The sequence below is a fragment of the Bombina bombina genome, chromosome 1, assembly GCF_027579735.1.
Source record: "Bombina bombina isolate aBomBom1 chromosome 1, aBomBom1.pri, whole genome shotgun sequence".
Taxonomy (NCBI): Eukaryota; Metazoa; Chordata; class Amphibia; order Anura; family Bombinatoridae; genus Bombina; species Bombina bombina.
In genome coordinates, this window is record NC_069499.1 from 1149277234 (window position 1) to 1149302518 (window position 25285).

The 25285-nt window shown below is 35.7% G+C and overlaps 1 protein-coding gene across 1 annotated transcript in view; it reads left to right on the forward strand.

The window, feature by feature from the left end:
* Positions 1–4983: 4983 nt before the first annotated feature.
* WNK4 (WNK lysine deficient protein kinase 4) overlaps positions 4984–25285 on the forward strand; it is a 247970-nt gene continuing 227668 nt past the window's right edge. Inside the window, exon 1 of the mRNA XM_053699477.1 lies at positions 4984–6191. Coding sequence (XP_053555452.1) covers positions 5535–6191 — 657 coding nt within the window. The 5' untranslated portion in view covers positions 4984–5534. The remainder of the gene's footprint in view (positions 6192–25285) is intronic.

The window sequence follows — 25285 nt, forward strand, 5'->3', positions numbered from 1 at the left end:
TTTAATTTGCTTTAGCTTGAGAGCTATGTATCTTGCTATTCTGGGTTCTAGATGTGAAAGACAGACACCCACATTACAACAAAATGCTTACAAAAGTTTTTGAGTTATTTCTCTACATGCAGGCAATTTTTTGATAGTCTATCCCTAAGTATCAGTATTTTTATATAGACACATAGATAATATAAGCAACCATGTGTGTATAGAGAAATAGATAATATAAGGATGTATGTGCCATCTGCAAAGTATGTTTTCACTTATCAAAAACAGATATTTAATATACAGAAATAAACCTAACAGAGCAGCTAAAACAGCCCTGTCAGAGGTTATCCTCCTAAAAAGCTCCCAGTTACAATCTAAATACAAAGAGAGAAGAGAGTGTGCTACAGAAGCAGCGGGATCAATACACAATGCAAGATATAATTTATTATTATTATACTTTATTTATGAAGCGCCAACATATTCCGCAGCGCTGTCCATGGATACAATTCATTTAAATAAAACAATACAAGACTAGTAAAAGACAGGACAAAATTTACAAACACATACAGGAGGGATGGAGGGCCCTATTCCCATGGGAATTTACAATCTAGAAGCAAGTTATCATTAAAAAGAAATTAGGTAGAAGAAAATATACTAAATATTTTTTTTTGAAATGCTAAAACAACAAATGTATATTTGTACCACCTGTGGCTATATGAATTAAATAACTTAAAACCCAATATTTTTTCTATTATGATTTAGAAAGAATGTGTAATTTTCCAATTTACTTCTATTAGTTAATTTGCTTCATTCTCTTGATATCCTTTGCTGAAAAGAATATCTAAATAGGCTAAGTAGCTGCTTGGTGGCTGCACATAGATGCCTCTTGTGATTGTCTCACCCATGTGCATTGCTATGTCTTCAACAAAGAATATCTCAAGAATGAAGCAAATTTGATAATAGAAGTAAATTAAAAATGTTGTTTAAAATTGTAGTCTCTATCTGATAATCATGAAAGATAAATTTGGGGTTTCATGTCCCTTTAAGCTCATAAAAAGTCCTTAAAACATCAATGTTGATGGTACCACAGTAAAACTGTCCGGCTTATAACAGTAATACGTTCTGCAATTATTTCTTTCAATATTTTTTTATTTTTTATTATTTAGTATATTTTCTTCTACCTATTTTCTTTTTAATGATATCTCTTCTCTCTTTGTATTTATATTATTGTATTGCAATGCAAGTGTCTCTCCTCCAGTGACGTGCAGTGACGTCAGAGGCTGGTGAGGCAGTGGCAGGATATGCCTTCATTCTTTAGATATCCTTTGTTGAAGAAATAGCAATGCACATGGGTGAGCCAATCACATGAGGTATCTATGTGTAGCCACCAATCAGCAGCTACTGAGCATATTTAGATATGATTTTCAACAAAGGACATCAAAAGAATGAAGAAAATTAGATAGATGTAAATTGGAAAGTTATTTAAATTTGCATATGGGTTTCATGTCCCTTTAAATGGTGTCTTGGAAAACTGGTCAACTTAGTAAACATCTGATTTTAGTCTAAAAGGATTGTAACAGAAACTCTTGCCATATAACACAATGCTTGCTCTGATTATGAAATCCATGCCCATTAAAATATGTTTAAAACATACTTTTTACTTTAATGCTGCAAATTATGCTTATAGATTCTTTCATTACATAAGGGATGAGAGTCAGAGGGGGAGGAAGAGAGACAGAGAGAGAAAGAGACCATGGGGGAGAACAACACATAAGGAGAGAGATGGATAGATAGAGAGAGAGAGACACACACACACAAGGGGGGGGGGACCACTGCATTTTAAAGTAATAAAACAGCAGAGCTACAGAGAGTTCAGAAAATTAGTCTATAATTTAGTGTGAAGTACAGAGGCAAGCTGCTAAGTTAGTGGGTGTAAAGTTTGAGTAAACAAAATACAAAAACGACCCTGCTGTAAACGAGTAAGCAAACACTAAACCACATTCATTAAATTATCATTTTCACTAACAGAATCCCTTTCAGTAAAATCTTACTTTAATAAGATGTGGCTGAAACACTGCTCTCTGTGCCTCTTTTCCTGCTCTGTAAGGATTCAGGAAGTGACAGTGGCACATTCCATTGCACTTAGAGGGGAAGAACAGAACTCTCTTTTTCACTTTAGCAAAGCTAGCAGGTTCACAGGACAGCAACAAAATATATGAAAGTAGTTTTTTTCCGTTTTTGTTTTGTTTTATATGATTTAAAATCCAGCCCCAACCCTATGTTCCACTTACTAATGCCTCTCGCTGGATTGGTTCAGCCCAAATAGGACTGCCTCAAATAAGCAGTTAATGGACCATGCAATGATCTTAATCACTTGCATCCAGGAGGTGGCGCAGCATGTTGTGTAATGGTGGGCAGACCTGCTTGTGCCTCTTCATTGCACAACATATAGCTGTGAGAAAAAAAAATGCTGGGGAAAAAAAATTACAATTTTTTTTTAAAGCCAATAAAAAAATATATATATTTTTGCCAATATGAGAGGTGAAGCACTGCCTCACCTGCCTCTAGTGACTGCACATCACTGCTCTCCTCTATATCCAGAACCCTGCATAGTGACATAAACAGCACTCAAGCTAAAAATTGCCCTTCTAAAATTCTTTGAGGAACCTCACAGTACTGACAAGAACTGTTAGATAATCTGGCTAGAGAGGAGAGCTTAGATCACCAGACCTATAGAGTTGGGGCATCAGTGCTCAAATTATATGCTGTAATGAATTGGAGCCTGCTATTTTTCTCATTATTATGGCCCTAAAAGGACATGAAACACAACATATATCTTTCACGATTCAGACAGAATGCAATTTTAAACAACTTTCTCATTTACTTCTATTATTAAATTGGCATGGTTCTCTTGGTATCTTTTGTTGAAAACCAGGGACATGAGATCAGGAGTGTGCATGTATCTGGAGCACTATACAGCAGCAGTTTTGCAAGAATGTAATACATTTGTAAGAGCACTAGATGGCAGCAGTTTTGCAAGAATGTTATCCATTTGTAAGAGCACTAGATGGCAGCAGTTTTGCAAGAATGTAATCCATTTGTAAGAGCACTAGATGGCAAGTTTTGCAAGAATGTAATCCATTTGTAAGAGCACTAGATGGCAGCAGTTTTGCAAGAATGTAATCCATTTGCAAGAGCACTGGATGGCAGCAGTTTTGCAAGAATGTTATCCATTTGTAAGAGCACTAGATGGCAGCAGTTTTGCAAGAATGTTATCCATTTGTAAGAGCACTAGATGGCAATAGTTTTGCAAGAATGTTATCCATTTGTAAGAGCACTAGATGGCAGCGGTTTTGCAAGAATGTAATCCATTTGTAAGAGCACTAGATGGCAGCAGTTTTGCAAGAATGTTATCCATTTGTAAGAGCACTAGATGGCAATAGTTTTGCAAGAATGTTATCCATTTGTAAGAGCACTAGATGGCAGCGGTTTTGCAAGAATGTAATCCATTTGTAAGAGCACTAGATGGCAGCAGTTTTGCAAGAATGTTATCCATTTGTAAGAGCACTAGATGGCAGCAGTTTTGCAAGAATGTAATCCATTTGTAAGAGCACTAGATGGCAGCAGTTTTGCAAGAATGTTATCCATTTGTAAGAGCACTAGATGGCAATAGTTTTGCCAGAATGTTATCCATTTGTAAGAGCACTAGATGGCAATAGTTTTGCCAGAATGTTATCCATTTGTAAGAGCACTATATGGCAGCAGTTTTGCAAAAATGTTATCCATTTGTAAGAGCACTAGATGGCAGCACTATTTCCTGACATGTAGTGCTCCAGATGCCTACCTAGGTTTCTCTTCACAAAGAATATCACGGGAATGAAGAAAATCCGATAATAGAATCACAAAATATATTTATTGGGTTTCATATCCCTTTAAATACTCTATATCAGGGAAGAAAGAAAAGAATAAAAAGTAAAATGGGGAGTGTATAGGGAGTGATGGTATTATATGTGGTGACATACAGAACCTCTGTATTCCAAGTATAAATGAGACATTATTTTCTGTTCCAGCTGAGAAGCTGGGAGCTGTGGAGAGGCCTAAGAGGTTTGGATGTGGTCTCAGTAGGACCCAGCTAATTGCTGTGTAAGGGTATTCTATCTCAATATCAACATAACATAACCACAAGGACAGCACTTCTGTTGTGTAGGTGGTGCATGACTTTCTTGTTTGTGCTTACTTCCCTTGATGGAGTACTTGGTGCTGTGCTATCTTTAACTCCTTGTGCACCACAGGTGAGATCATTAATAAGTCATGTATATCAATATTGACTTTTTCATAAGTTGCAGCTATCCTGAATCTTTATATCGTTGTAATAAAATATTGTGTGGTTTTGACCCAACAAAGGGGAGATTGGTTTAAACCCATGGTTGTAAATTAATTTCAATAAATATATTCCTCGCTGGCACATAAGGGTTAATATGGGACTTATAGAAAATAAAGTGTAAGTAGGTGTCTGTTGTAATTTATATATATATGCTAGAGGTTAGTGCAACAAAAGCCTGTCAGTAATGTTTTACTTACTGTGAATATATGTAAATAGAACTCAAGATTCTGGATTCCACTGTGGGGAGGGGAAGTGCACTTTATTCCTTGTTCTAGGGAAAATATGGTCACATTCTACATTATAAATAACTCTAACCTATACCAAATAAGATTTCAGAGAATTCAGTGAGGAGATAAACGTCTCTAGATCTTCTATTGTCCTATGGCAATAATTTGTAAAGCTATGTCACACTGTAGTCAGGGAATCAGTGGCATAGAACAACAAGGGGACTCAAGAAATGTGTTTCTGTACAGTTCTGTGAATTGTTAGGAGAATATATAGCAGCTTGATTATGCCAGACAAGGCGCCTATGCTGCAGACTTGGAAGGAGGAGGTGGAGGAGGCGTGTCCATACCAGTGTCACAGGAGGCTGGGCTTATCTACTGTGTATACACACATACTGCAGTCACATGAATGTAGGATCAAATTCACTTACTCGCCGGCTGGAGCTGTCAGTGACATTAAGAGCAAGAAGGAGCAGTTAGAACTAACTAGTGATTTCTTAGATAATATTCCTGATTCGGTTTTGCACTTTAGTGGATCTGCAGCTCATCATGACAAACAAATGGTGTGACAAATACAGAAAAAGCTAAAGATTCCAGTCCAGAAGAAGTAACTAATTTGTGGATAAAAAAATCCCCAAAGCATTAACACTGCTTATGTTTGAGAAGATTTACACACTGCCACTGGTGATATAGGAAGTGATCAAGCCATGAAGCCGTCGCTGGACTGAAGTCTTCATTCAGTCACTGCAGGTGTAGAAACTGAAGTTGCTCTCTATAGGTTGTGTTGCATTGCATGGGCAAACTCAATGTGTCATCAATAGCCGTTCCAACAACCTACATTTTCCTAGCACCCTGATCCACAGGTGGCATTGTAGCAGCTTACTCATAGGGATGAAAAGTCACAGCATGGCAGAGAGACAGATGTTGTAGGGGTAAAGCAGAGTCTTATGGCAAATTGGGAGGAAATGTACGCTTTTGAAGTACCAAGCGACCAAACCATGTCTCAGACTGAAGTTGACCTGGCAAGCTGTGGCATCTCCTTTGCTTCTATACTGCCAGATGATCCTGCTGAGTTGTCCCCTTTAGCTGCATTGAGGAGACGCAGACTTTCAGGCAAGGAACCTAGACGGAACTCTTACCAGTTTAATAGGAGGAGTTCAGCTCAGCTTGAACTGTTGGGTTATGACCCACCTGGGACCTCTTTCTCTGCATGGTCACCTGAAGAGAGGCCAACTTTGGAAGAAAAAGTAGTACCGATACCTGAGGTTTCTCCTATTTGTACCCCCAGTTGCTTAGTGGACAATGTCCAAAAAGACACACTGTCAACTCCAGGTAAACTGGGTAAGCTTGGGCGCATCAGCTCTGAATCTGAAGATGAAGCTTCTAGTCCGAAAGTATCTTCCATCCCTGTTATCAGACCCATATCACTTGAGAATAGGAAGCAACAGGAAGAGAATGAGGAGAATGAGACAAAAGCTGTTGCCACCTCTCCAGACGGGAGATACTTGAAGTTCAATATCGAGATTGGAAGAGGATCTTTTAAAACTGTATACAAAGGATTGGATACAGAAACTACTGTGGAGGTGGCTTGGTGTGAACTTCAGGTAGGAGGATTTATAGTTAAATGGTGATATAAAATGCATAAAGTTTTTTTTTGTTTTTATAAAAAGAGGACCAGATGATACAACAAGCAGGATCCATTCATAATAAAATGTCTTCACTGCAGAGGTGGTGAAATTGTGAGGCAAATATTGGGGATAATTCTTAACATTATGCTCCAGTACACTGGATTGGTGAGATGATAATGCTGGGTACTGATAAATCGATAATGTGATCTCTCAATACAATGTTACATTCTGCAGAAGGGTTCAGCATTGGTTGTTAGAATCAAGTAACTATTTTTCCTTCCTATTCTATTTTGATTCATTCCCTTTCTATTTTGATTTACCTTTTGCATATATATATATATATATATATATATATATATATATATATATATATATATATATATATATATATACACACACACACACTTTGTTGGTGCTATATAAAACAACAGAGTATAATTTATAAATCATGCAAAAAAAAATCTAGAGACAAAATTGGATGAAATGAACTGTCTGCTAGTATCTAATTTAAAAGGACAGTCTAGGCCAAAATAAACTTTCATGATTCAGATAGATCATGTAATTTTAAACAATTTTCCAATTTACTTTTAAAACCAATTTTGCTTTGTTCTCTTGGTATTCTTAGTTGAAAGCTTAACCTAGGAGCTTAATTTCTTAGACCTTGAAGGCCACCTCTTTTCAGAATGCATTTTAACAGTTTTTCACCACTAGAGGGTGTTAGTTCACGTATTTCATATAGATAACACTGTGCTCGTGCACATGAAGTTATCTGGGAGCAGGCACTGATTGGCTAGACTGCAAGTCTATCAAAAGAACTGAAATAAAGGGGCAGTTTGCAGAGGCTTAGATACAAGATAATCACAGAGGTTAAAAGTATATTATTATAACTGTGTTGGTTATGCAAAACTGGGGAATGGGTAATAAAGGGATTATCTATCTTTTAAAACAATAAAAATTCTGATGTAGACTGTCCCTTTAAAAATAAATCTCTAAATGTTTTGTTGATTTTATTGAATGTTTGGGCTCTAATCTTTCGTTTAGATTAATAAAATATTTGTGTCCAATCATTAGAGCATTACACTTGGCTTTCTTTGATCTGCTTCATTTCCAGCATATTATTAATTATGCATTGTTCTTCAAATCTTAGCTATTCCACTCTTGCCATGCTCAATGTGGCTCGCCTCTTTTGTCCATTATGCCTGATACAGTGCATTGATATCTGATCTTAGTTAGACTGCTATAGTCTCAGTACCACTTGTACTGAGACCATCTCCTCCCTCAGCAGGACAAAATATAGATGGGCATAGAAATTCTCCTGGAATTTTCCTGGTTGGGGCATGGGGGATCTAGAGTAACTAATGCTTAAAATGTTAATAATAATAATAATATTTAATTCATATTAAGAGCTCAGACATAGTTTTTCTCGCCCACTTTCGCAAGGGGTGCCCTGGTAAAATTAGTATTCCTTTTAAAAGTAATAAGGCTCACTGGAAAGGGACACTTTGTTGCGTAGTTCAAAGGTAGTAGTGAGCTAGGGGCACACATTAAAAAGTAAATCCTGCAGCCATTATAAATCACATTGCTCTGCTTTCTGCGAATAGCATCTTACAATCGCCTGTATTTTTGTAGGCATATGTTTTTCTATTAGGGTTATAAGTAATTTGAGTGCTTTGAGTAAAGCTTGCCACCTTTTAGTTTGCGAGAAAAAATTGTGAGATCTGTAGTGCGAAAATCCTTACAGAATTACTCTGGGATTCGAGAGACAATTTCATATACGCCCGTAAAATGCCCATATTCAGCCTATTTTACAAAAAATCAATTACTCTTTGTATTTTGTACTTATTAGTACGAATTTCTGTGTGTTTTTTGCACATCCTGTGCACTTAAATGATGATTTACGCTGTGCATATTTAATACTATTCATTCATGTGTAATTTACATACAAATATTACGTTTTTGATATGATACCATTTTTAGTGAATAATTTTGTTATGATTTTTGATGCACCTTGACAATACAATTTCCCTGCTTACTTTTGTGTGAGTGGTTCAATTATTCCTTTTGTAAGATATTTAAAATACAGATTTTATTATGCACTTTTGTGATGTCGGCATCTCCTTCCTGTATGTGTTAAGGGTAAAAAGTGGCTTTAGAACATTCCACCAGGGAAATAGAAATACTGGCAAACATTCTTTAATAATCTCGCCAGCCCAGAGAGCTTTAGATTATCAGGCCCTAAGAAGGGTGTTAAAAATGCCCAGTAGCAGTAAATTCACAGATGCCAATCTATCTACATTATATATTTTACTAAAGCCTCTCAGGATTTATAAATTGTCTACCCATGATTTACCATGAAAAGAAAGTTGTATAAAGTCCTGTATGGAATAATACTAAGGGTCCGCATAGAAAATGACCAAACTTTGTTCGTTAACAGGATCATTTTTCCAGATTTTACTTTCCATGATAAACTTTTCTCTTTTCACAGATATTAGCTTGTTAAATTGACAGTGAAGGCAAAATTAAACTTTAGTTATTCAGACAGAGCATGCAGTTTTTAACAACTTTCCAATTTACTTCTATTATCAAATAAGTTTTGTTCTCTTGATATCCTTTGTTAAAGTTAGCCTAGTTAGCCTGAGAGGAATTTTAGGAGTGTGCATGTATCTATAGTAGTTTATGGCATCAGTGTTTGCAACTATGTATAACATTGCTATAAACATTGTTGCAAACAATGCTGTAGATGGCTAATTGTGTGTGCACGCTCCTGAGCTCACCTAGGATTGCTCTTCAACAAAGAATACAAAGAGAATTAAGCAAAATTGATAATTTAATCAAATTGGAAAGATGTTTAAAATGTTGTGCTCTATCCAATCAATGTAAGTTTAATTTTGAATTAACTGTCCCTTTAAGCAGGCTTTCTTGTGTTTCTGTCTTCTTTAATATACATCCTTTTTCTTTTTTAATATACATGACCTGTTCCACTATGTGTTTAACCCCACAAAGAGTTTTACGGGTAGATAATGTTGTACGTCTTTTGTGGCCTGACTATGACATAGCAGTAATTGGTGAGTATTTACATATGGTTGTGTCCTTCTCAGAAATGGCGATGCATTGCGCTTGGGTACATAGCATTTGTCCTCTTTGTAAGGGTCAAACAGTAAAAAAAAAAAAAAGATTTTCTAAATAAAGGTAAATAAACATTAGTCTTGGTTCCTTGACTTTATGCTAAGATTGTTTTTTTGTTAAAGGGATATGAAACCCAAATTTACAGTGCTAAACCTGTTTTACTTGCATATTCTGGTTTATTATAGTATAATGGTGACACCACAACTTTACTATTATACCTTACCCCTTCTTGATGCCAGTGAAAATAATGTAAACAATATAAATGTATTATAGAAACAAAATTGAATATGTCATATACAGAGTAAAATGGCATTTTCTTTTTCTTTAATTATAGATTTATTACATTATAAGAAAAAATATATATTTTAAGGGATATGAAACCCAAATATTTTATTTTGTGATTCAGACAGAGCATTCGATTTTAAACAAGTTTCCAATGTACTTTCGTTAACAAACTTGCTTGGTTACCATGGTCTTTTTTGTTGAAGAGATACTTAAGTAGGCATCTGGAGCACTACATGAAATAGTGCTACCATCTAGTGCTCTAGATACGTGCACAACTGCTGCCATATAGTGCTCTACATACGTGCACAACTGCTGCCATCTAGTGCTCTAGATACGTGCACAACTGCTGCCATCTAGTGCTCTAGATACGTGCACAACTGCTGCCATATAGTGCTCTAGATACGTGCACAACTGCTGCCATCTAGTGCTCTAGATACGTGCACAACTGCTGCCATATAGTGCTCTAGATACGTGCACACCCCTGTGCTTACACCCTGGCTGTAAAACAAAAAAGACCTAAGAAATGGAAAAAATGTGATGATAGAAGTGCATTAGAAAGTTGTTTAAACTTGAATGCTGTAGCTGAATCATGAAAGAAAGAAAAACGTGTTTCATGTCCCTTTAACAGTTTGTTTAAGTTAAAGGGACATTCATGTTATTAAATTGTGCTTGCATGGGGAAAGAGCATGCATTGGTTCTGCTATTGGGAACTGACTGACAAGGAAAGTGGCTGTGGGTGAGAATAATTCTATTGAAAGGGATGTTATGCTCAAAAATGTTATCTATTTAATATAAAAAATAAGTAAACCTTTTTTTTTTAATACCAGTAGCCCCATCAGAGTGAGTAATATAGGGAGTGCAGAATTATTAGGCAAGTTGTATTTTTGAGGATTAATTTTATTATTGAACAACAACCATGTTCTCAATGAACCCAAAAAACTCATTAATATCAAAGCTGAATAGTTTTAGAAGTAGTTTTTAGTTTGTTTTTAGTTATAGCTATTTTAGGGGGATATCTGTGTGTGCAGGTGACTATTACTGTGCATAATTATTAGGCAACTTAACAAAAAACAAATATATACCCATTTCAATTATTTATTTTTACCAGTGAAACCAATATAACATCTCAACATTCACAAATATACATTTCTGACATTCAAAAACAAAACAAAAACAAATCAGTGACCAATATAGCCACCTTTCTTTGCAAGGACACTCAAAAGCCATCCATCCATGGATTCTGTCAGTGTTTTGATCTGTTCACCATCAACATTGCGTGCAGCAGCAACCACAGCCTCCCAGACACTGTTCAGAGAGGTGTACTGTTTTCCCTCCTTGTAAATCTCACATTTGATGATGGACCACAGGTTCTCAATGGGGTTCAGATCAGGTGAACAAGGAGGCCATGTCATTAGATTTTCTTCTTTTATACCCTTTCTTGCCAGCCACGCTGTGGAGTACTTGGACGCGTGTGATAGAGCATTGTCCTGCATGAAAATCATGTTTTTCTTGAAGGATGCAGACTTCTTCCTGTACCACTGCTTGAAGAAGGTGTCTTCCAGAAACTGGCAGTAGGACTGGGAGTTGAGTTTGACTCCATCCTCAACCCGAAAAGGCCCCACAAGCTCATCTTTGATGATACCAGCCCAAACCAGTACTCCACCTCCACCTTTCTGGCATCTGAGTCGGACTGGAGCTCTCTGCCCTTTACCAATCCAGCCACGGGCCCATCCATCTGGCCCATCAAGACTCACTCTCATTTCATCAGTCCATAAAACCTTAGAAAAATCTTGGCCATGTCTCTGAGTATTGCGCACCTTGTGCTTTTGGGCACTCCAGTGATGTTGCAGCTCTGAAATATGGCCAAACTGGTGGCAAGTGGCATCTTGGCAGCTGCACGCTTGACTTTTCTCAGTTCATGGGCAGTTATTTTGCGCCTTGGTTTTTCCACACGCTTCTTGCGACCCTGTTGACTATTTTGAATGAAAAGCTTGATTGTTCGATGATCACGCTTCAGAAGCTTTGCAATTTTAAGAGTGCTGCATCCCTCTGCAAAATATCTCACTATTTTTTACTTTTCTGAGCCTGTCAAGTCCTTCTTTTGACCCATTTTGCCAAAGGAAAGGAAGTTGCCTAATAATTATGCACACCTGATATAGGGTGTTGATTTCATTAGACCACACCCCTTCTCATTACAGAGATGCACATCACCTAATATGCTTAATTGGTAGTAGGCTTTCGAGCCTATACAGCTTGGTGTAAGACAACATGCATAAAGAGGATGATGTGGTCAAAATACTCATTTGCCTAATAATTCTGCACTCCCTGTAGATACCTGAGTATTTCTTTTACACAAAATGCTTTTTATTTCTTGTAGTTTCACTGTAAAGTTACAGTAAATTCAAAATTAAACTTTTGTGATTCAGGCAACTTTTGCAGTTTATTTCTACTATTAAAGGGGCATAATGGCATTAAAATAACATGCTTTCATTTGTTAGAGCATGTCATTTTTAAACTATTTCACCCCACAGGGACCACAGAGCACTGCTGGTTCGAGTGGAAACCACTGCTGATCCAATTAGCAGCACTAGTTGCACTAATCAACTGTGTAACTAGGGCTGCTGAATGGATAGGCAGCAGTTTTCGCTCAGGATAGCAGTGATATGTGGGTCATGAGCAGTACTTCTACTGTGTGTTTAACCTTTTTTCAGTTGTTAAACACACAATAGAGCAGTGTCCATAGTCTTAAAATAACATGTCATGTTTTTGACTATTATGCCCCTTAAATTTGCCTTTGTTCCTTTGGTAAATCTAGGTAGTTGATAAGAGCATAATTGTGTGTTTAGCAGTCTATGACATTAGTGTTTGCAACTATGTATAACATTGCTATAAATATTGTTGCAAACACTGCTGCCAGATTGCTTAAAACATGATCATGCTCTTGAGCTAGGATTTCTCTTTAACAAAGGATAGCAAGAGAGCTAAGAAGGATTGATAATATAATATTAGTATATTGGAAAGTTGCTTACATGTTCATTCTCTTGCCAGTCCATTTATCCTTAATTTTGACCATACTGTCCTTTTAAATTTAAACATCTGTTATTTAACCTTTTAAATGCAAAATGTTTCACATACATGATAGAAAAACACTGAGAAAAATACATTGGGGTGGATTTATTAAGCCGCGGATGTTGCTTTCTACGCTCATCGTTTCAGGCTCCCCAGAAGCTGAAGTCAAGAAGCAGCGTTCATAAGACCGCTGCTCCTTAACTTCTCCACCACCTTTTAGATAGCGAACTGAAATCATTCCGATCCGATTAGATCTAGATGATTGACACCCCCTGCTAATGGCCGATTGGCTGCCAGTGAAATGCTTGTGCAATGATAAATGCCGACAGCGTATGATGTCGGCATTTAGCGAGGTTGAGCAGACATGATTCGCTACAGCAAATCATGTCTGCTCAACCTTTAATAAATCTACCCCATTGAGTAAAGTGTCCCTAAAAGTGACCACTAAGGACATCAGTAGTCACCTAGGATTTCCTGACATATAAAGACACTTGACCTATAGCCTTTTACTCCGTAATTATTAGGTAATTCCTCAATGTCTGCATTATGTCCATTTGGATTTCTAATTCATATATAATAAATACAGCGTGTCCCCGATACATTGATAAACTACAGTACAATACTTGTCATCTTGATCACAAAACAAACATTATCTGGATAATTACCTCACACTATTATTATTACTTCTGCTGTTACATGTGTAATCATTAGATCTATGATCAGATTCCAATTGCTTTCATAAAAATAAACACACAAGATCTCTCTTGTGCCACACAAAATGTAAAAACTGTGTGAATCTTTGTAATTCTTGCTTCTTACTTTTTTGAATAATTTTGCACATATCTATATATTTGTTTCATCACTGGCTCTTTAATATTATAACCTGGCTCCTACGTTTTATATAATTTTTGTCAACCTCTGCAATAGAATTTAGAAATTGTGAACTGGAGCATTCGTTTTAACATAATATGATACCCACAGAAAACTCATCTATTTTATTCTAAGGACTATTTACATCAATTAGTTGGTCCCGACTCTTGTTCACATCCCCCCATGAGGCCTGGATCACTGAACATAGATTGTTAGTCGGTTCTTAAACAGGCATTGTAAAATTAGAAGTACATTCTCTAACAGCTGAACACAGCCAGTAGGGGCAGCATTTGCTTGTAGTCACCAACCATATAGTCACTAGCCATGAGCTGCTACAGGATTGCCCCTTTTAAGTTTTATTGTGTTGATTTTTCTTTCTGTTTGGTTAATGAAGTAAATTGATTTTGTTAAGGGATAAGGATCATGAGAAAAAGAGTTTTATTTTTGTTTAACGTCTGAACCAAAACCTAATCTACAGCTTAAAGTGAGCTAAAGGTATGAACTGTTCTCCAATCAGCACTTTCCACTTTGGGCGCCTTTTGTTGTAACTAGAGCACTGATTGGACAACAGTTCAAGCCGTTAGCTCACAGAAAAATTGACTTTTGAAGTTGTCGGCGATGTGTGGGGTATTTGAATTTCATATCTACATTAAAAAGTAAGTTATAGAGCATCTTCATTACAACTGTTGAGTTATGCTTCATCTAAAATATCACTAACATTCTAGATCTGTTTTTATAAATGGGAGAGTTTACCATCACTTTAACATTAACTGATCTCAGTGTACCTGTGGGCAGCGTTGACAGACTTATATAAAGTCTGTCATTGCAGAAATAATTAGGCACATCAGAAAATGCATAATTATTTATAAAACCATAATTCAACTATGAATTAATAAATTTATACTTGATTTATGGTTTTATTAATAATTAGGCCGTTTCTGCAACACTGAACCCCCTAATACAGATAGCAATTAACCATTGATGTAATGTATTACTCTGAACAAGTGTATGTTTTTTGATGTATGTCTTTATTTACCAGGATGTAATACTCAGTGCTGCTCTTTACAGCAGTAAAGTAGTTATTTTATGTTTCTTCACTGAAGGTTCTCTATAGTGGCTGAATATAGCTGCTGTCGGAAATTGCTCCTCCTGTTGCCATAAGGGCATGAATAATTCACCAAGCATTCAGATTAGTCTATTGTGCCTGGGCACTATCGGCAGATCTGTTGTCTTGCAGCCTTTGAAGTTGATCTGGTTTATATATTAACCCTAGATAGAAAGACTTCTGTGCGTGAAGGAGGCTGTCATACCTGAAACACTATTGTTATACTGAGAAGTAGCATACACTTTCTAAAGTTTTCCATAAAGCTGATCTTTATACCTCTACTTCCTAGAGTAACAGGGCTGTACAATGCCTTATCCAAGTTCTGCTCATGTATTATATATATATATATATATATATATAAATACATGTGTGTGTGTATATATATATATAAATACATGTGTGTGTGTGTATATATATATAAATACATGTGTGTGTGTATATATATATAAATACATGTGTGTGTGTATATATATATATAAATACATGTGTGTGTGTGTATATATATATAAATACATGTGTGTGTGTATATATATATATATATAAATACATGTGTGTGTGTGTGTGTATATATATAAATACATGTGTGTGTGTGTATATATATATAAATACATGTGTGTGTGTATATATATATAAATACATGTGTGTGTGTATATATATATAAATACATGTGTGTGTGTATATATATATATAAATACATGTGTGTGTGTATATATATATAAATACATGTGTGTGTGTGTATATATATATAAATACATGTGTGTGTGTGTATATATATATATATATATATATATATATATATATATATATATATATATATATATATCCTCCCATAACTGGCTGCTGCTGTGAATATTTCCCTCTTCTTATAGCCTATATATTTCTTACCATATAATTGTATTCACTCCCTATAACTCCTCTAATTGATCTGATATCCCTGTAACTCACTGTAAAGTCAGTTGAAGATATGGATCCAGTGCTTAGTTATAAGGGGGAGTTAATTCCATATTTTCAAGATAGATGAAATATTCAAGTACAAAGATGCTTCTCTATTTTAAAGCCCTTCTGTTTGTTTCCTCCCACTGATATCCTGAGCTGTCTCTTGCTAAGTATTTTATTAGCCATGCTCTTCTCTGAGCACAGTAATCTGTCTCATGCTGCAATGTTATGTAGAGATGTCTAGGGATCTATAAAAAAAGAATTGCTTTGTAACTTCTGCATTCTGTGCAGTCAGTTGGCCACTTGTGTCATTATCTTTATATTTGGAATATCCTGAGTATATTTGCAGATTATGTGAGTGGCAGCCTATGTGCTTGTATTAGTGTGCATTTGTATGTCTGTCTCTGTGTGCTGATGCCAGAATAAGGATGATGTTTGTGGGGGAAAGGAGGGAAGAAAGGCATAAAAGGAAGCCCCTATGGCCCCTCTTCTTCCTGCACACAGCCCCTTCTTCTACTTTTATTTTTTAGCTTCATATATTTTGTTCCCTTAAGACTTTTTTTTTTTCAATTGTCTTTGTACACCAGCCTCTACGCCATCCACAGCTCTGTTATTCATCTGGCTGTTCTGTCTTCTGTCCTTGGGTGATGTTCTGTTCCCATCAGTGGCTGTCTCATCACCCATGGGTGCTGTCATCCATGACTGTCGTTTCTCACTCAAACCTGTCTCTTCTTATTCCCATAGGTCTCTATTTTAGTCATGGTAGTATTTCCTATTTTTATATGTTTTTCTTTTTTTAATCATGGACTATATTTCTTTACACTATCCATATATATCTTTCTTTATACATTTTGCTTTTCTTTTTTTATTTCTATATACAGCTGCAAGTTCTTTCTTCCAGCCCAGTTACTACAAGCTGGACTCTCTTTCCTCTTATGAGAGTGCTTAACACATTTACATCAATTTCAGGAATCGGAAGGAATAATGAGCAGCCAGATACACACTTATAATGTTTGTATATACACAATATATGTTTGGGTGTCTCTCCTTTCTCTTGCCTCTCTTTCTTTTTACACCATAGAGTTGGTTTCTAAACTCCTTAAATGACAGTCTCTTTTCTTTGCTATAGCTGTCACTTTGTCCTTTTGATCTGCCAGCGTTTCTATATATTCATTATATAATGCATCTCTCTGCTTTATGACAGAGCTAACAATGTTGTAATGACAACAAATATCCCTGAATCAATAGTATTATTACAAATGCGCTGAAATAAAATGACATCACTTACATGATTACGGCAGCTATATCAGAGAGCATTAAATTATTTATCAACCCGGCACAATGAGATGACATCACAAGCAAGTTTTTACAAGGCCAAAAAAGAAATGAATACAACAAGCTCACATTCTCAGTTCTGTATGTAAAAAAGGCCCAGAAATGATTTTTTTTTTGCATGAAACTGTAAAAGAGACAGTAAAGTCAAAATTAAATTTTCATGATTCTGGTAGAGCGTTCAGTTTCAAACAACTTTCCAATTTTCTTCTATTATAATGTTTTCTTTTTTCTCATGGTATCCTTTGTTGAAGAGTAAATCTATCTAGGCTGCTAGGAGCTCAGGAGCGTGCATGTGTCTTTAGCAGTCTATGACAGCTGTTCTTGAAACTAACAATAATGTTACTATATAAACAAGGTTGCAATTACTGCTTTTAAATGGCTGAAGAAACGTACACGCTCCTGAGCTCATCTACTATTACTCTTTAACAAAAGATAACTAAACAACATTAATAATTGGAATTATAAATTGGATAACTAAACAACATTAATAATTGGAATTATAAATTGGAAAGTTGTTTAAAACTTCATGATCTATCCAATCCATTTAAGTTTAATTTTGACTTTACCTTCCCTTTCTTAAAAGATCGAATGTAGCAGGAGCAGGACATGTGTGACACAGTGAAAATGTCATGTAAAGTTTCCCAGCATGCTGTGTGGTTGGAGAGATCTGTAGACTTTCTATTGCCATTTTTAGAGATGAAATCAGCAAGTAGCCGGCGGTGTGGGTCAGCTTCTCATTGGATGCATTCCCTTGCACACTATACATAGGTCTGTCAGTTCTGCTGTGGAAGAGATATATACTGGGCACACGTGTACTCTGCTCTTGTGACAAGTCAAGCTATTACAACAACTTCTGGCTATTAAGATATGATAATTCTGCCTTAGGTGTCACCTAGCATATGGAACTGTCATAAAGCAACTTATTTTCTTACTGTATATTTCAACCAAGTAGCTCAGTTCCAAGATGAATGAATGAAAAGGAATATTAATGAAAATAAAGTAATTTAAAGGAGCATTTTACTATTGAACTATAACTTGCACAGAACTATGAGTTTAACCCCTACATAGAGGTTAAATGCATAGTTAAAATAAGCTCCAGACCAGGTATGGACTATTGGTTTTGAACTGAACCATTCAGGGGCACCATAGTTGCATAAGCACCAATAAATGGCTACTTTCAGCTCAGGATCGTAAGTGAATTACTGGTCCAGAACTGACCTTTACTAAGTGTTTAATAACTGGTCTAATTAATTAGAGCATTTTGTTACGGCTTCTTTATTTCTGTTTAAGCATTAATACGAAATAAAACTTCCTATTTATCATGGTAATTGTTAATGGAGCCTATGGAAGCTCTCTCTCGTGAGCGCAAAGCTTCCATGCAATCGCATTCGCATTGTACTTTATTTGTAATACCAGCGCACATTTACATGCGCTGGTATTACTGAGTGGATCGTAAATATCGCACTCACCAAAGTGCAATTTTGCACTCCACTCATAATCTAGACCAATATTGTTACATTGATTTTTCCAAACACTATTGCCATATAATGCTCAAAACATATGTTTACTCCTGAGCCTACCTAGGTATGCTATTCAAGAAAAGACACCTTCAGATCAAAGTAAATTTGATAACAGGAGTACACTAGTAAGTTGCTTAACTAAGATGACATGCTTTATCTCAATGATACGTCATTTTCACTTTCATGAGCACAATTTACAAACACAATTGTTATTGTTTTTTTAGAATGTTATTATGATCCAAAGACAATTTACAAGTATGTGTGTCTGTGACAGAGATATTTTGTCATTAGCGTGTCCTACGGTTTGGTGTGTGATGGTATTGATCCAGGAACAGGTATAAAAAGGGTGTAGAAAACAAATATATAATGTAGATACTGTGTATGTCAAGTTGACCTAGAGAAGAATTTGCTAAAAATAAGTAGTAACTATGCAGGAAGCCATGCTAATTCTGCATATATGTGGTCTTGTTGTATTTTCCCACTTCTACCTGCTGAGTACACTATGTCCTGTAAGAAGGTAAAAAATTGCCAGTCATGATTTATCTATTTTTATCTGTTAACTTCCATAACAACCAATACATTGTGCAGCTCTGAACATTTGAGTATCTTCACAGAATACCAACACTATAAATGATGTACTTTTTTGGGAGAACTAATAAAAACACATTTCATTAAAAAAGCCAAATATAAAAAGTGTACAGCATAGTGTTCAGGACACCCTTGTTAATGCATTTTTAGTACAGGTACAGTAAAGGAGGACACAGGCGTATAGGAGGAACAATGCTTGCGGGACATTGATGCAGTCTTCTCTATATAGTGCCAGGGATATGACATTAATTATTATTATTATTCTTTATTTATAAAGCGCCAACAGATTCTGCAGCGCTGCCCATGGGTACAAGGATAACAGTACAATTGAGAAACAATACGATAAAAGACAAAATTTTACAGATAAATACAGGGGGAATTGAGGGCCCTATTCCCGTGGGAACTTAATGTTTTAAGTTATTTGTAAACTATATTGGATCTGCATATTTAAAGATGCTTGATCTGCTTACTAAAGTGCACAGTGGGTTTAGTATACCACTGTAGAAAGCAAAAAAGAAAAGAGCGCAGAACCACTCTAAGAGTAAAAGTTTTAATTGCAAATAAAATAGTGCAAGTTAAAAATAAACGTACAGAATTTCAGAATAAAATGTGCACATAGTCAATATCAAAAGGATTTCCAGCCTCCAAAATATATTAAAAAAAAAACCTTTATTCACATGGGGTCCATAGTACAACAACGTTTCAAACCAGCAATTGGTTCTTAGTTCTTGGACATGACTAAGAACCAATTGCTGGTTTGAAACATTGTTGTACTATGGACCCCATGTGAATAAAGTTTTTTTTAAAATATATTTTGGAGGCTGGAAATCCATTTGATTAAATGTTATTGGGGTTTGGCAAACCCTTTTCCTGTGCCCCAAAGACTTTACAAGAGGTGCTGTCTTCCACTGTGAATTGCACATAGTCAATATCACCAGAGGTCCTCAACTCCAAGCCCAAGAGAGTATCAGCTTCAGTCCGCTTGTTCCTTCCTGTAGTCACAGCGTACACAGAATGCCTTGTATATCCCAGGGAGTGGAGCGACTCACAGATGTCGGCAGGACCTGTTGGACTCTTTAACTCCTCAACACGTTTCTTCTGGTTCCGACCAGACTTTTTCAAGAGGTAATTAGGTAGGTAACTCGCTTCCTTTTGAATCTAGCTCGCTGTCGCTATGGAATACGTGGTAGCGTGTGATAGGCTGAGTGCATCTCAACATATGATAGGCTGGATTGCGCTTAAAGTGTGTTCACATAATGGTTCAGTTCTGTTTGACATACTATCCTAAAACGCTACAACACATTGTAAAGATGGAAACACATACCTGCATGTTTGAATACAATATACAGCCTAACAGCACTAAACTCATGTATGGGTGCATAACTGGTTATATTTTCACCATGAAACTTACAGTGAAGTATTCAACACTGTAGATAAAAACATGAATAGAACTGGATAAAAACAACAATAAATAGACATAGTAAAAAACAACAATGAATGAACATTATAAAAAACAACAATAAGTGGACATTATAAAGAGAGCACCAGTAGTTGATGACTGTATATATGTGGAATGAATGTGTACATACTTGGGTAAGTAAGCACAATACGGAATGCAGAGTACGAAATACATGTTTGCATATTCAGGAACGTAAATATAATTCAAAAAAGCGTAAATAAATGTTTAATCAAATATTAAACAATATATGGAACAAGCACAATTTATAGCATGAATATGCGTTTTCAAAAATGTGTACACTACAAAAAGATGGATGTGTATGATTTAATATAATAAAGTGATATACACATCTCAACAGATAAAACATATGTCAAGTGGTATATATGAGAACCTTCTATACTGCATATTAGGAGATGAGAAAAAATGTGTTTATGTATATAGGGAAAATAAATTTTTAAACAAATATGGAATACTTCAATATAATAAATGCAGAAGATCAATTTAAATTTAGAATTAAATTTAAATTTACAAATTAAACTAAGGTGAATGACCTATGTCTAAAAAATACTGCATATTATTATAATACTGGAGAATTCTACCAGTGGAGATTCTTGTATTACACTCTGAATGATGATTGTGAACTAAAAATATATATTTAGATGATATGGACTAGAAGAATAAAGAATGGCTATATAAAAGCTTGTAGGTCTAAATCTATATTTAGTCCTTTTGAATGAGATGCATTCAGAATGTTAAGTTTGTGAATCCAGTACGTTTCATGCTGGTGTAAAGTTTTAAATCTATTGTTGGAACTATTGGGAGGAATCCAATCGATTACTTTTTGATTCATATTCAGTTGGAATTGGCATTATGAAAGATTCTAAAGTGATCCGGTACACTATGGGTCTCAATTCGATTTTTTATATTATTACAGTTTTCACTTAATTTAGTTTTTATCATTCTTTTGGTTCTCCCAATATAAAAACAATTGCATGTGCAGACTAATAAATACACAACAAAAGTAGATTTACACAAGTATTTATGTTTGACTTTGTACTCTTTAGTCCTATCAATATTGTGAAAAGGATCACCCTTTATGATGCAGCTACACATATTACAATTGCTGTTTCCACACGGCCATTTCCCATTGTCTCTACTTAGCCAGTGGGAATTTTCAGTATTTTTAGCCCTTACTATAGGTCTCAATTTGGAAGGAGCTAGCAAATTTTTAAGATCTTTATTCTTTTTAAAGGTGATTAAGGGTCTCTCTGGGAGAATTTTACCTAGAATCTAGTCACTAGTTAGAATGTTCCAGTGTTTTCTAAGTATATTTTCAAAATCTTCAAGAATCTTTTGATTCTTATCAGAATTATAACATACAGGGAGCTAGACCCAGATATAATAGCGTTAATTCCAGACAACATAGGCAGAGGAATGATAGGGAGCAACACAAAACTCAGCACCAAAATTTTTTAGATTCACAAGAGATCGGGGGGCACGAAAAGATGTTACCCAATTACCATCAAACGAGAATCAGAAAAGAGTCTCATACAAACATGAACCCTCAAAAAAGAAAAAGAACAAGCGAGGAGTTAGAGAAGGACAACACATTCAGAGATTAAGATCCAAGAAGGAAGCCATAGAAAGACATAAAGATAATGTATACGATCTCACCACTAAAAAATTAAGTCACCAAGAAATTTTAGCCAAAGGACTTTAATTTTGCTCCCAAAAAAAGCTAATAACAAATTTGAAACCTACATAGGCCTTCAGAAGTATATACGGAAAATGACCCTTTAAAGATATTTTGTCAAACAGCAACCACACATAGCACCGACATTACAAGGGGGAATAGTGACTATAATATTATAATACCATACAAACTTTAGAATCTCTTGACAGTGATATTTCATCACACACTGATTACCTACTCTCAGATGAACCACTGTTGGATCTTAGTATTCATGAACATTTGGGTGAACCACCAATTTTACATACTAATTTTAAAAAACCCTCTTCCTTCTTTCCAGTTGGGGCACAAGGTGAACAAATTTAAATCTTTAATAAATTAGTTAGTGGAGATGTTTTTAAGTTATGGGAAGACAAAAATGGTTAATGGATCAACAGATTCAATGATAATCTGTTACCACATGAGAGACATACGTTATCCGCACTTAAGAATAATAACAATATTATTATCAGATCTGCCGACAAAGGCAGTGGAGTGGTAGTCCACGACAGATCTGATAATCTTAAAGTGAATGTAAATTTTGATGCTAAAGTGCCCGATTTTTAAAAATTTGATTAAAAACAGGGACACTTTAATTCATTAAAATTTACATTTCACTCGTGAAAAAAAAACTTACCTTTTAAACTTGACAGCAGCTCCAGCTTCCTCCGGTCGTCGCAAAGCCATTTCTGACATCAGAAATGATGGATGGGTCATCCTCCAATAACGGCTCTCCCCCGGGGGAATCAGTGTCTGATTCGAAGCCGTGATTGGAGGAAGCCGGATTCCACATTTTAGACCCAGGAAGAGGCTTTGCGACAGGCAGAGGAAGCTGGACCGGACATGCTTAACCCCGTAGTACTAATGCAATGATTGCGAAAAAGGGTGATGTCAGGTTCATCACTCCATTCAGTCAGGGAAGCAAAGATATTGCAAATATACTCAGAAAACCTTGGAACATTCTAACTAGTGATCCAATTCTAGGTAAAATTCTCCAGAGAGACCATTAATCACCTTTAAAAAGAATAAAGATCTTAAAAACTTGCTAGCTCCATCCAAATTGAGACCTATAGTAAGGGCTAAAAATACTGAAAATTCCAACTGGCTAAGTAGAGCCAATGGGACATAGCCGTGTGGAAATTGTAATATGTGTAGCTGCATCATAAGGATGATACTTTTCACAATATTGATAGGACTAAAGAGTACAATTTCAAACATAAATAATTGGGTGAATCTACTTTTGTCGTGTATTTATTAGTTTGTACATGCAATTGTTTTTATATTGGGAGAACCAAAAGAATGATAAAAACTAGATTCAGTGAACACTGTAATAATATAAAAAATTGAATTGAGACCCATAGTGTACTGGATCACTTTAGAATCTTTCAAAATGCTAATTCCAATGGATTATGAATAAAAGTAATCGACTGGATTCCTCCCAATAGTTCCAACGATAGATTAAAAACTTTACGCCAGCGTGAAATGTACTGGATTGAGATTCACGAACTTAACACTCTAAATACATCTCATCCAAAAGGACTAAATATATTTAGTCTATATTTACACTTTTTTCAATTATATTTACTTTCCTGAATATGCAAACATGTATTTCGTACTCTGCATTCCGTATTGTGCTTACTTACCCAAGTATGTACACATTCATTCTGCATATATACAGTCATCATTTACTGATGCTCTCTTTATAATGTCCACTTAGTATTGTTTTTTTATAATGTTCATTCATTGTTGTTTTTTATTATGTCTATTTATTGTTGTTTTTATCCAGTTCTGTTCATGTTTTAATCTGATGAAGCGCATGTACGCATGCTCGAAACGCGTCAGATGTTCTTTTGTATGTACCTGATATCACACCTCTGAATAAATAAGAACTTTCTTAATTTATCAAGAACGGGTCTTCTGTGGATTTCTTTGTCCTGAATAATTGCTTTTTATCTACCGTGTTGAATGCTTCTCTTTATGTTTCATGGTGAACACATACCCAGTTATGTGCCCATATCATGAGTATAGTGCTGTTAGGCTGTACATTGTATTCAAACATGCAGGTATGTGTTTCCATCTTTACCGTGTTTTCACCCTCAATGTGTTGTAGAGTTTTAGGCTAGTATGTCGAACAGAACTGAACCATTATCTGAACACACTATAGGCGCAATCTAGCCTATCATACGCTGACACATAGTCAGCCTATCACATGCTGCCACGTATTCCATAGTGACAGCGCGCTACATTTAAAAGGAAGCGAGTTACCTACCTAATTACAACCTCTTGAAAAAGTCTGGTCAGAACCAGAAGAAATGCGTCGAGGAGTTAAGGAGTCCAATAGGTCCTGCCGACACAAGCTTTAACATCTCTGAGTCGTTCCGCTCCCCTGGGATATCGTTCGTTTACTCTTAGAGTGGTTCTGCGCTCTTTTCTTTTTTGTCTTTTAAGTATCCTCTGGGAGGTGGATCACAGTCCTCTCTGTGTTATTGGAGCAGCACCCACTGGCATCGCAACCTGAGGCTGATTTTTGGATTTATGATCACTAAAACCTAAATGCAAAGATACCTAAATGGAAAGACATTCCTGATATCTCACATTACTCAGGAACTGACATATTTTCAGGTGTGACATTTTCGTGATCTGGTTCTTTATTATACAGATTGTTTGACTTGTTTATCATATTGTCATATTATAAATTGTAGCTGGGAAGCGCAGTCTATATTGTTTTCTTTTATAGAAAGCACCCTTCTGTTTTATGGATTAATAGCATATGATCTGCTCAGTGTTGGTTACACAGTATATTTAGTTTGTGGTTATAAGGACCACTCTGTCTGCTGAATATCAGTGTATGATCTGTCATGGTGGATGTCTCTGTGTTTAGCACATGAATAGTACCATTTGTTTATGACCTCTGCATGACTGAACTTTAGAACATTACATTATCATTTATGTAGTATATTAGATTGCCTACATTTGCATTTGTCAAGCCATGTTTTAGAAATATAACTGCCATAAGTACGAATAAACTTTGTGAGAGTTAGCTAATCA